This window comes from Montipora foliosa, chromosome 7, assembly GCF_036669935.1.
Source record: "Montipora foliosa isolate CH-2021 chromosome 7, ASM3666993v2, whole genome shotgun sequence".
Lineage (NCBI taxonomy): Eukaryota > Metazoa > Cnidaria > Anthozoa > Scleractinia > Acroporidae > Montipora > Montipora foliosa.
The window spans coordinates 27,311,980-27,324,479 of record NC_090875.1 but is presented as its reverse complement, the minus strand read 5'-3'; the positions used below and the strand labels follow the sequence as shown (position 1 = coordinate 27,324,479).

At 40.9% G+C, this 12,500-nt stretch overlaps 1 protein-coding gene across 1 annotated transcript in view; it reads right to left on the bottom strand.

Annotated features, from left to right (window-relative positions):
• The window catches only part of LOC138011642 (stabilin-2-like), a 68,005-nt gene that overhangs the window by 26,126 nt on the left and 29,379 nt on the right, over positions 1 to 12,500 (bottom strand). Inside the window, exons 25-34 of the mRNA XM_068858753.1 lie at positions 12,153 to 12,226; positions 10,229 to 10,303; positions 9,617 to 9,736; positions 9,010 to 9,057; positions 7,867 to 7,959; positions 5,885 to 6,037; positions 4,478 to 4,612; positions 3,488 to 3,547; positions 1,956 to 2,132; positions 583 to 825 (exon numbers count right to left, since the gene is read on the bottom strand). Of these exons, the coding sequence (XP_068714854.1) occupies positions 583 to 825; positions 1,956 to 2,132; positions 3,488 to 3,547; positions 4,478 to 4,612; positions 5,885 to 6,037; positions 7,867 to 7,959; positions 9,010 to 9,057; positions 9,617 to 9,736; positions 10,229 to 10,303; positions 12,153 to 12,226 (1,178 nt within the window). The remainder of the gene's footprint in view (positions 1 to 582; positions 826 to 1,955; positions 2,133 to 3,487; positions 3,548 to 4,477; positions 4,613 to 5,884; positions 6,038 to 7,866; positions 7,960 to 9,009; positions 9,058 to 9,616; positions 9,737 to 10,228; positions 10,304 to 12,152; positions 12,227 to 12,500) is intronic.

The following is a 12,500-nucleotide window of genomic DNA, read 5'->3' as shown; positions in this document are numbered from 1 at the left end:
AGGCAACAATGATTTGTAACGTTGGGCATTTAAGAACTGGTTCATGCTTACCGTGCGCTTTTCGAGTTATGGATGCATGCGATAAGTTTGGAGAGCTCAAGAGAAGCAACTTTAGCCTCCTACGCTTCTGATGATAACGATGCTGACGATGATGACGATAATTACGATGATAATGATGATGATGACGATGATTATAATGATGATGATGACGATGATTATAATGATGATGATGACGATACTGATTACGATAATGATGACGGCGCTGACGACAATGACGACGACAAAGACGACGACGACGATGAAGATGATGATGATGATGATGATGATGACGATGACGATAATGATTACGATAATGATGACGGCACTGACGACAACGACGACGACAAAGACGACGACGACGATGATGATGATGATAATGATGACGACGATGATGATGGTGGTGATAAAACGTAACGATGATTATTTTGATTATGATGACAAAATGACGACGATAATTGAAATGGATGCAAGGACCTTCCGTTGTCTCTCAGTAAAAGTGAAGTTACTGACAAAAGGTCGAAGAAGTTTTTAAAAAAAAGTTACCATAACATGGGATTCTTTTATTTCATCGCAATTGCCACCAAAGTGAAGAGGGATAAGTGCTTTATCCACTCCAAACGCTATTCCACCATTGAAAGCCACGTCTCTCGCGATGAGCTTGCTTTCACCGTTCACGAATATATCACCTCGTCCCCCTTTACAGGACACAAACAGACTTGACCTTCCTAACGTCCTCAGCTCCAGGCCTGCACCACTTCTCAGGAAAGACTGCGTACTAAAGTCGGACTAAAACGAGAACCAGCTTAACAGGTTAATTTTTCACCAACCAATAGGATTTTCAACACTTGAGTGTGATGATTTACGAACGCTATCAAGTAGTGCAAAGTGGGTTTATCTTTTGAGTCTGTAATTCAATATTTTCAAGGTGGTTATAACTTGAATATATATGAGTGAAATTCTAACGTTTGATCATTCAAATGAAAGCTACTGAGCAGTACTTTCCTGCGGTGCTGATTATTGCATGTATTGCAAAAGGTGGTGTTAACTTTTTGAGTCTGTGGGTGAAATCCTCATGTGTGCCCATTCAAATCAAAGTACTTCTTTTTAAGCCTTAAGTGAAATCTTTACGTGTAACCAAAGAATATTATCTTGATATTTGTTATATCCTTCATCTAGAGTAAACCTTTTTGTCAAATATTATTGAATCTTAAGATTATCAGCAGTCAATTAACTAGAATCTCAATCTGCATTCCACTGTAGTACGTCACATCTTTATAATAGAATCATTCAGTCGCTCTTCTACATTGACATTATTCTTAAATATTAAATATTTCCTTTCGTAATCTTTGTAATTGTCGATGAGTGGACAAACTTTTCATTGTAACTAGTATTGTATGTAATAAACGTTGTTGTTTGTTGTTGTTGTTGTAGACAACTCACCTGAATATTTATTACTAACTTCTTACTAACCGAGCACGAGGGCCGTACTGGGGAATATTGGCCCGAGGTCGTGGCAGTACGGACCGAGGGCAAATATTCCCCAGTACGGCTCGAGCTAGTTTGGTTAGTAAGTAGTTTATTATATGGTTTTGTAATTACCTTTTGCTTTGTTTTTGCAAGCCCGTAATCGGCCCGTGGGCATTACGGGAGAATAATGCCCGACAACTCAGTCACAATTAGCCAATCACAGCGCGCGTTATATCGGCTACAAACACAAGCCATGTAATAAAACATGGTATTGCTAACTTGAATCTATGAGTGACATTCTAATACTTGATGGTTCAAATGAAAGCTACTGAGCAGTACTTTCCAGTGGTTTTTACTACTTTTTATGCCTTTGGTGAATTCTTTACAAGTAACCATTCAAATGAGAGTAGTGCTCTCCTGCGATGGAGAATTGCAACTTGACAACTCACCTGAATATTTACTACAACATGGTATTGCACAAATTGGATCAGCTCTGATAAGTGCGAGTCGGCATTCAGTTTTGCCGATATGTTATGTGGCAATGCTCTGATGGCATCGTCGGTCGGCCAGAACATTAAGAGAGGTTTGTTGACTTGAACTTCCAGTGTGTTTCTCAATCCTGCACGCTGGGTGAGAAACAAACAAATAAACAAACATATAAATCCGGGTGAACTGTGAGGTGCTGTGCGTAAAACTAGTGTCGACTCGAGCACTTGTGTCCAGAAATACACCTAATTACATACACGCCCAGTTTATATGGAGAGAAGTTGTCCATGATAGAAGGGTCACTCGCTAACCCGAGTTACCCTGGGTGAGCCAATTGTTCCTACATTTCCTTACAAAACGCGGCGAACCGTTTATATTGCAAAAAAATAGTTGGCTCGACTAGAGGGGTGACCCTCCTAACGTTTTTTCCAACCAATCAACTTTTTTTTCATGTAAACACTTTGGCTCGCCTAGCCGGGTCAACTCAGTCAAGGCAAGATGATTAGATCAAGCGCATGCGCTCTCTTCCCAGTCTCCTGATGATCGAAACTAAGGGGGGGGGGGGGGGGGAAACCTCTTGACTCGGGAAAAAGGGCCAATGCTTTTCTCATATAAACGCTCGCTAAAGTTGATTCGGCTGAGAAGGTGACCCTCTTACCCGAGACAACTTTACTCCATATAAACAGGGCTTAAGTCTGAGCATTTGCTACACACTTCCAACAATAAGGTAACGATTAGGGTTTAGGGTTATGGTTAGGGAGGCCCAGTGGTTAGGAGCCGTCCGTCCAGTGGTTCTGATGCCAGTATCTCAGCAGAAGCTCATGACCGTGAAGCGTTTAACTCTGGTTGAGAGCTGGGGTTTTTTGAGTCAAAAAATTTCCTTATTTGGATGTAACGTAGCTCGTGCATTTTCCCACGCGTGCAGCTTCGATCTTATTTTTGTCCATATTTGGGCATAAAATTGGTGTCCTAAAATCCACAGCTTTGTTCCAAGGAAAAGAGGTGCAAGTTACAAGCTTCAAGGTCGTCAAGCACCAAGCATCAATAAAGTTTGTAAAGTTTGTTTGTATGTGCTTCTGATTGTATACAATAGGACTCAATGTACCCTTGCAACGCATTTCACCTCAGGTAGGAACTCAACGTTCCACGTTCCGTAAAGTCTGTGGCTTTATGATTATAAAAAAAGGGTTGTAAGAATGAGTCTGCGGTTTATACTCCTTATCAAAAAAGACTAGAAAGTTTATCATTTGTAGGTGAAGTTACAAAGGCAATACTTCGTTCTCAGCGACTTCAAGACAATGAATATTTGTCCAGCCGTATATGAACCCACGACCTTTCCCAAGGTAGTCCAATGAACTTTGAGGGGGAGACGTGACCCAGTTGATACCAAATTCTATGACTGATTTCGACTATTGGATTTGCTATGATTCTGGCATAGCTTTAATTAAACCTGGATGATGCCAATTTTTCGAAAAATTATATATATTTTACTAACCTCGACAAGCTTCACGAACTCTTTGTATCCAAGTGATCTAGCCACGTCAACAAACGAGTCCTATGGTGTACGAGAGCAAAACAATTTGCTTTGACAACAATTCATAGATGTTACTTAACTCGGCGTGAGGTCCGTACTGGGAAAATATTGGTCGAGTTCCTTTTTGTGCAAGTTTATGGACCGAGCCTGAAAGGCGAGGTCCATAACCTTGAAAAAAAGGGAACGAGACCAATATTTTCCCAGTGCGGACCGAACAAGCTAGTTCAATAAGGTTTTGATTGTATTGGCTCTCTTGCGCAGGGTTTTCTATTCCTTGAGTCTTCAAGTGTTTATCGCCAAACAGAGCACGAAAGCCATCACTTTCCTGACGGTTCTGGAAAGTAAAATTCGAACTGGAACTCTGACATGACTTACTACTTTCTCGCTTTTTTCTTTTTATGTCCGAGAAAATGTCAACAGAAAATGGGAACAGTTTGGCAACCTATATACGCAGCATCGTGACCGGTCCATCTTAGCGGTACGTACTGCAAAATTCGGACCGCTCAGAGAATCAATCAGAATTCTCCTTTTCATCTCGGACCACTTTGCCTATATAATAAAACACAATACGATGCAATGCAATAGAGTGCAAAGAAATGCAATGCAAAGCAACTAAATGCAATGCAACGCCACGAAATACAATGCCACGCAACGAAAGGCAATCCAACGCTACGAAATACAGCAATAGAGACTTTTAATCTACGAAAGCGACGTCCACAAAAACGTCACTTCAAAATATAACTTTGCAATATCGTAAGTCTTTCGCGATTGTTGCATGTGGTTCGCGTCGTACAATGTGGACGAAACATCCTAAAAATAAAACGATACCAGCGGTTTCAGAGTAAAAATAGAGAATTAAAGATTCACATTTGTAAGCTCGTGTTGTCGTCAAAACCTTAAAGTCCCTAATACTATGAACAACTTGGCGCTGGCGGGAGTCGTCATACGTACCATGGTACTGCCTTCTGGCGAGGGGGGTGGGGTGAGCACGCTATCCAGTTTTATCAAAATTCCATTGGATGCCTCATACGCTCCAACAACCCTGGACACATTTCCAAAGCTGTCAGAAAAAGACGTCACGTTATCCTGAAAACGAAACATGTTAAGCATTAAAACAGAGAAGTACAAAAGTTTCATTTCGACGAATTAGATCCTAGCAGTATAGCGAGACAAAAGACTATTTCGACGATTCCGCGGCCATTTCCATTTATATTGTTTAAAAAGATATTATGAGATGCTCAGGGGTCAAATAGACCAATTTCGATATATTAAAATTCAGTCCGAAACAAAAGGCATCATCCCGAGTATCTGGGGAATAAATATAAGGATTTGTGTGAGTTTATTCCCCAGAGCCTCGAGATGATGCCTTTTGTTTCGGACTGAATTTTAATGTATCGAAATTGGTCTATTACTACAGATATATTTTGACCCCTGGGAATCCCATAACAGCTATTTGAACAATATAATTTAAAATAGCTGCCGTATCGTCGAAGTAGGCTATTATCACATGATCCTAGTCTCTTAATCGCTCAGTGGTAGAGCGTCCGCACTAGTAATCGGAAGGTCGTACGTTCGACTCCTGTTCACGAGTATCCCAGAGTCACATCTTCACAAAGTCTTCTATAGCTCAGTGGTAGAGCATCCGAACCAGTATTCGGAAGGTCGTAGCTTCGATTCGTGTTCGGGAGCACTCGGATTTTTCCGGAGCATCCCCGAGTCACCATCGATAAATGAATGTCTTCATTTCATCCATTGGGGCTTATATATGACATCTCTTTCGGTGCAATAATTGGATTATTGTATTAAAGCATTTAAAGTGCCTATCACCTCAACACACTTTTCCAATATATTTATTCTCCGAAATCATCCCAAATACATCGTGTTGTTTTTAGAACATTTAGATTGAAATTTCACTCTTTCATTGGCTTTGAAAAACGGGAAAAGTGGTCATACCGTGATTGATAACCGAGCAATGAAGGGGAATGGGTTCTATACCGGGTTGACGTCACAAATTGATTTGCATCGCTGTTTTCAAAGAACTATCTCAATGAAAATTAATTTGTGACGTCAACCCGGTATCGAACCCATTCTCCTTCATTGCTCGGTTATGGATCAAAGTATGATCACTTTTCCCGTCTTTGAAAGCCAATAAAAAAGTAAAATTTCAATCAAAAGGTTCTTTAAACAACACGATGTATTTGGTACAATTTCGGAGTATAAATAAAGAGGAAAAGTGTGTTGAGGTGATAGGCACTTTAAGGAAACAAGTATGTGTTGTGATTTCACGCAAAAAAAAAAAACAGAGTTGGGTTATCTGTATGTTCTGTTGTTGCTTTTGATGACTGTCACATTGACTACCTTTTTTTCCACTGTAATACGTGGTCCAAGCAAAGTTGTGAGGTTCAAGTTCACAGAGTCGCCGCCAATGAAGGACAAGAATCTCACGCAGCTTATAATGTGGTACTTCAGAAGCATCTCTTCTGTGCTTGGTGCTGGAATAACACTTCGACGCTACGAAACACAACAAAACATTGTTAATATTGTGTTCAAAGTCGTCAACTAACGCAGGACTAGGAGGGTACAACTTCATTATTGCGACGGAAAGCCGCAAGACTCTGGAACAAAAAGTCATCTTCCATATCGGCACCCTTAATCCTCACGGTATTAACGAACACTTTTCACTTAACTAATATATTCCCATTTTTCACGTTGCCATGTTACCACCAATAGCGTAGCTCCTACTCAACTACAAAAACTACACGTAACTCATAATTCCTCGATTCACTCTGACGAAGGGCTAACGCTCAAAACGTCAGCTTTTAGAATATGATCTCTGTACGGTGGCCAATTTACATTATCAACTCTGTTGATAAAACCAAATTTTTGTATACTTCTTCCCCACCGACGCAGCACCACAGTTTCTTTAGAAAATACCCCCTTCATACTACTTCATTGTATCTGTGGAACGGCGTTTTCACAGACTGAGTTATTTTGAGATTGATTTTCCCGCAAAACCATGTCAGACCTTTCCAGCCAATCACAAGTCTTGCATGAGAAATTACTACCCATTAGATTAAAAATGGTCACTCGTGCAAGCCAAACCTTATTTAAGAACTCGCCAAGAAAACAGCTTGATCAGTGAAAATGCCGTTACATAGACCTAGTATTGGAGTATAGACCTAGCATTGCCTTAGTATTGGTCTAGTATTGCCCTAGTATTGCCCTTGTATTAGCCTAGTATTGGTATTGGAGTCGTAGCCTCCTAGTTATGGATTCCTGACCAACGGTAATGTTGACAATAAGTTGAATTCCCTTTTATGCTAAGGATAACAGACTCCCAATTAAGAAAGAGAGAAACAACGCAAACGTACATGTTTCTTAAAGTGAGAGCTGTTATAATAGTACTCAAAGGTTGAGGCTTTTGAGAGCCGTGTGTATAAAGCAACAATAGCCACCTTCAGATTGGAGAACGACGACGATTACTAGTAGGAGTTCTCAGTTTTGAGACCACGCGCGCATTTCTCGAATTTTCGTTCTTTAAACGTAATGCGCGTGCGCAATACAAAAAACCTCGTAGTTGTAGTCGTTCTCGTACTCCGAACTGAAGTTCGCTAATCCCACAAGTGAGGGGAGCAGATGGCTATTTACAAAGAGTGGTTGAGACGGATTTGAGAGTTCGATATCTCCATAAATGCGCGCAATTAAATGCTCGCCGATTTTGATAAGCGGCATGAGGTGTCCCCCACTGGTCTTCGCTCAACTTCAATAACACTACTGTCCGCTATGAATGAAGACAATTCACGTCACAAAGAGTCCTTCAACCTCTGGCTCTACCTCTCCTCAACTAAACATAAACTGCCGGATTTACTCTAGCCATAACACTTATCTTATTATTGGAGAAAGGTAGCAAATGCTTGGAATATTAAAAGTACATTTCGTGTTGGATATCAAAATTGGGAGTGCATCTTGTCATTCGTATTTCTGGAATAAAGTGAGCCAAGTTCGTGGTAAGGGTTTGATTTGAACCCGGTTTGGAACCCTCCGCCATTTTGTGCAATAGTGTACTCCTTGCTTGTGGCATTTACTCTATAGGACGGGTCTCAATTGAGAACGTCATTGGCTTAAGAATCTCACGCCACATTCTCAGCCAATCAGAGAGACAAAAAGCAAATGCAATCGAGACCGCCTGCAAGAATTTTCCCGCGCTTTTACTTTCCTACGATTGGCTCTTTTTATTCTTGGTATGCAGTGATTGGCGAGATGAATTTCTTTGGCTTTACTTTCACTCCGCTGCAATAAAGACCGCTTCATCATATTAATTGAGTCATGGCAGATATTACCTTTCGCGAAGTTGACTTTAACAAAGCATCGTTAACAGGTGCTAGAAGGTTAAAATGGCCGTGTGAGCCCAAAAGCTTGTCCAGTCCATATTTCTGAAATCAGGAATGGAGATTTATGAACAATCAAATCAATGCAATTAGTTATATCTCTGGCCCCAGTTGTTTTAACTTTATCCAGTGGATAAGTCATCACCCAGAGAAGAAAATATATTCTACGTTGCACGTTGGCCACTTAAAATCTTCGCACGGATTGAAACTCTTAGATAATGACTTAATCATCGAATAAATTTATCCGTCCTTTGGACAAGTGACTGCTGCGGACTCGGCTTGTCTGCAGCTAAAATAACACAGCGTTTAAAAGAACAATGAACAATTTATGAAGGAGGCTGACTGTGAAATGAAGAATCAGCAAATCGAGGAAAGTGGCACCAGCCGAGGCGGATAGCACCTTGAGATATACCTCTTACTAACGGACTTCGAGGTCCGTACTGTAAGTTATGGACCGAGTTTTTTCCCGTTTTATGGGCCAAGCGCGAAGCGCGCGGGCCATAAATCAACGAGAAAAAAACGAGGTTAATCCGGCGCTTGCGGACAAGGAAACTAGTCGAAGTCAAGCTGAAGGTTCAACTGCCACAAAGATTGGCGTGTCAAAATCCGCAAAACTAAATCTTCTTGGCTGTTTGAAATAGTTGCTTGCAAGATTCAAACGGTTTTACAAGTTTACATGTAACAGAAACGACATGAAAAACTTGATAGATAATGTTTGATCGAAATTTTAAATTTAGCGGGCTGTACAGCGAGCCTCACCGTAGAATACGACCCGCTAATTTAGCCAATCACAGCGCACGTACTATCTGAGAGATATAATAAATGAAATAGAATTCCATGATTCTTTTGATCTTGTTTTCCAGGGCTCTAAAACAGTGCACTCTATTGAATTTCTCGCTGTCCCAAAATGTATTAAAGAGACAACGCGATCTGACGTAATTTGTCAATTGGACGACTGACGTCACTGCCGTTGGACATGTGAAGCTATTTTGCCCACTTACAAGAAAGAGCAATACATCTGAGGCAAGCAAAGTCAAAGAGATATTTTGAATTCATAACAAGAGCAATATTAACGTTTATTTTCTATGTATTTACCGTGATGAGCCTGTTCATCTCGGATAATTGTGGGTCGAGCTGGAGAACCTGAAAAACAATAGTTTGAACGTTGAATGAAATACTAAATGAAATACAATTACCTGCTCCTAACAGAGTGGCTTCATAGCACAGTTGGTAGAGCATTGCACCGGCATCGCAGAAGATCATGGGTTCGAATCACGTTGGAGTCATCTGAATTGTTCAGGTGTCTGTTAGAGACAATTGCTTAAAATTATGCAGATATGCGCGAGGATCATTTATGTCTTGAGTTTGAACGTTGCCAATAAAATTTACCACAAAGTCATGTAATTAATTGTCTGTCTAAAATCAAACGATAGATGTGGCCCAACAAACTTTACAAACTAAAATCGTTAAATTTACACAGGATTTCAATCTTCGATCAAACGCGGCTGCTGTGGCATCTACACTTCACTTCACCGTAATGGAAACAAGGAAATCTTCGGACTTGTTAACAAATAACAATCACCTCTCTAAAACTGAGACCTCGAAGTTTCAGTTTTTCTCAACCAACCTTTTTTCATTTGTCTGAATATTTTGACATCGTGAACACATTTCAATCATTATTTATTTCCTATTTCGTGCAAACCTCTGTTATATCACCAATGCAAGTGAATCCGTCACCAACATAGTTCCCTCTACAGACGCAGTTCCTCTGGTGTGGCCCAGTTTGTGTGCATTTAGCTCTGGCGCTACACCCTCCATTATCCTGAAAACATGGAACAACAATGATAACGATAACGGTAACGGTAACGGTAATGATAACGATAACGATACAGCAAAACAAACCTCTTTAAGAAACCCAACTGACCGAAGGCAAACCAGTTGGCTATTTACAAGTGCAGCTGAGAAGTTGAACCAGGGCCACGCTGCACCTCTCAAGAAGAGAGGCACATATGACAGGAAAAAGAGTAACACGACCAAAAAACGGAAACACAGGATTAGAGGACAGACGGATAGCTGGATAAACAGATGGACAATCGAAAACGCGAACGGACAGAAAGACAGGGAGACTGGCTGCTACTGAAAAAATTATTTAGACAAAATGACGGACGGAAAGACAACAAAGCAAGAAAAGACAGTATAACACAACAAAGCACACGTGAAGCGACGCTAAGAACTCCCAACATACTGTCTTTCAGTACGATTAGCGCAGCTAACTTAAGATTAACAACCCACGAACATCCACGAGTTTACTTACCACTTCACAAGGATCTACAGCTAGGCAAGATTTCACACCATCACCCGAAAAACCCTCCTTGCAGAAACAGCTCCGCTGGAAAGAGAGAAGATATGAAAAGTAGTGAAAGGGGCAAAGTGACAATTTTCTAGCCTTACTCGGAAGGCTGAAAAATCGTTCTTTTTATGAAAAGCATTAACTATCAAAGGCTGAATTTACATCGTTCATAAGAACTTTCGGTCGTATTTTTCTTTAAGACTGGATTGAAATTTGTAAACAAACACCTATCTTTTCCAGAGTGGGATACAATAATTTACCATAGATGGCTCATTCTGCTAGAATCCGCGTTTAGTATCTTCCTTCATTGCCAGAAAGTAATTTGAAGGCTGAGATAATACTTTCTGCAAAGTTTAAAAAAATATGTGGAGTGTATTCAGAGCCACCTTAAAAATTCGAGAATTAAGGTGGCTCTACATAGTTTTACCCCGGCCAACTAATCACTTCTAAGCAATGAAAAATGGGGGTCACCGCGAGGTTTTGGATGGATTTCTTGCTTCTATGGTAACCAATTACTTAACAATAATCAGCGTACCTTGTAAAATCAATGATTGATGTTTCATATGGTACCATAACACTACCGTTATATAAAACAACGTTGTTAAGTCAATACTATTAGTAGTACAGTCTCTTGAAAATTTTGAGCTACCATAAAACAGTGCAAATGCCGTGAGACAGGACACGGTCACATCAACGATACAAGCACTTGCTCTCGTGCAAGCATCTTCTCTACAAAAATGCGAGAATGTCTCTTTTTGACATTTCATCTCAAAAAGCTATGCTGAAAGTTTGTAACCTGGGGCCCGTTTCTCGAAAGTCCCGAAACTTTACGGGTCATTTTCGGGTGTCACAATTCCCTTTGTATCTCAAGAACGGAGAGGATTTAAGTCGTCAAACTTCACAGCCATGTTTCTTTTTGTTACCTTGAAAGCATGTTGGAAGATCGGCTTTCCAAAACAAGCGGTTGGCAGTTTCACAAATGGCTTTTCGGGCCCGAAAAGTCATCGGGACTTTCGAGAAACGGGCCCCTGAACCTGATCACCCGAGCTAGTAATTAATAGGAAGGTTGTATGCTCGACTCCTTTTCGGGCGCACTCGGATGTTTCCTAGTGTTCCGAAGACTTCATCGGAAATTGAATCTTTTCTTTTCAGTCACTGAGGTTAATATCTAACAACGAAAATACCCCTCCCCCTCACCCCAGGGGCAATGTCATGTTATTTCTTTGTTGCCTACGCGCCTTGTGAACAACGGTACAGCATTGACTGAGTGGGTAGGGGTATCCCAGAAAAGGGCTTTTTTGGACCAGGAACCCACCAGTAGGAGCATCCAACTGGCTTCGCTAGGTGAGGTAGCGTTTTTCCTGACCTATCTATTTTCAGATATAATTTGTTTGAATTTGCCGCCCTAATTAAAGGCGTTCCTTAATTAGTCCGAATGAAGGGGCGATCCAAGATGCCAGCCGAATACGGGAAACAAAACTCACAGTTTTGAAAACACCTCCCCGTTCCCTCTTCAATTGTTATTGACGTTTACCATGACAACGAATGGCGCGAAATTGGTTCTAAAAATAAATAGGTCAGGAAACGCAACTTTATAGAAACAAAGTGGGAGATGGAGGCTCCTACTGATGGACTCCTGTTTGGAATATTTTTATTTGAAAACATTTAAAGTTTCGTTGCCAGTGTGCTCTTTTGGCAAAGTGTCTCAGCTAATTTTGTCGCCGATTGTAGCTACCACGACTTTCTCGTCGCACAGTGGTACTGAGAGTAACAGAACTAGTAAACGAAGGGCCACAGGTTCAACTCCTGTTCGGGAGCACTCGGATTTTTTCGGAGTATCCCCGAGTCGGTACGAATAAACAAATCTCTAGAGGGACGACTTTCTTACCTTGTTAGGTCCAATGTTGACGCAGGTGGCATTGAAATGGCAACCACCATTGTTGTTCTGACATAGGTCGATCGCTGAAGTGAATAGAAATTTCCTAAATTGTTTCTTTTTGGTACAGCGAAACCTTCATTACATCTCTCAGATAGAGCGATTTTCAATTGAGTGTCGAACGTAATTAGCCCGAAATTGCCCTGCTTTTGCATTACTTCAGTCGGTGATTGGTTCAAAGTTCTCGCGCCATTTTTTCAACCAATCAGACGTGAAACCAAAACCAATCGTGGCTTGCGCGTGCACATTTTCCCGCGCTTTGTGTCGCTTACTTGTAATTACTTCGAGTTTTGATTGGTT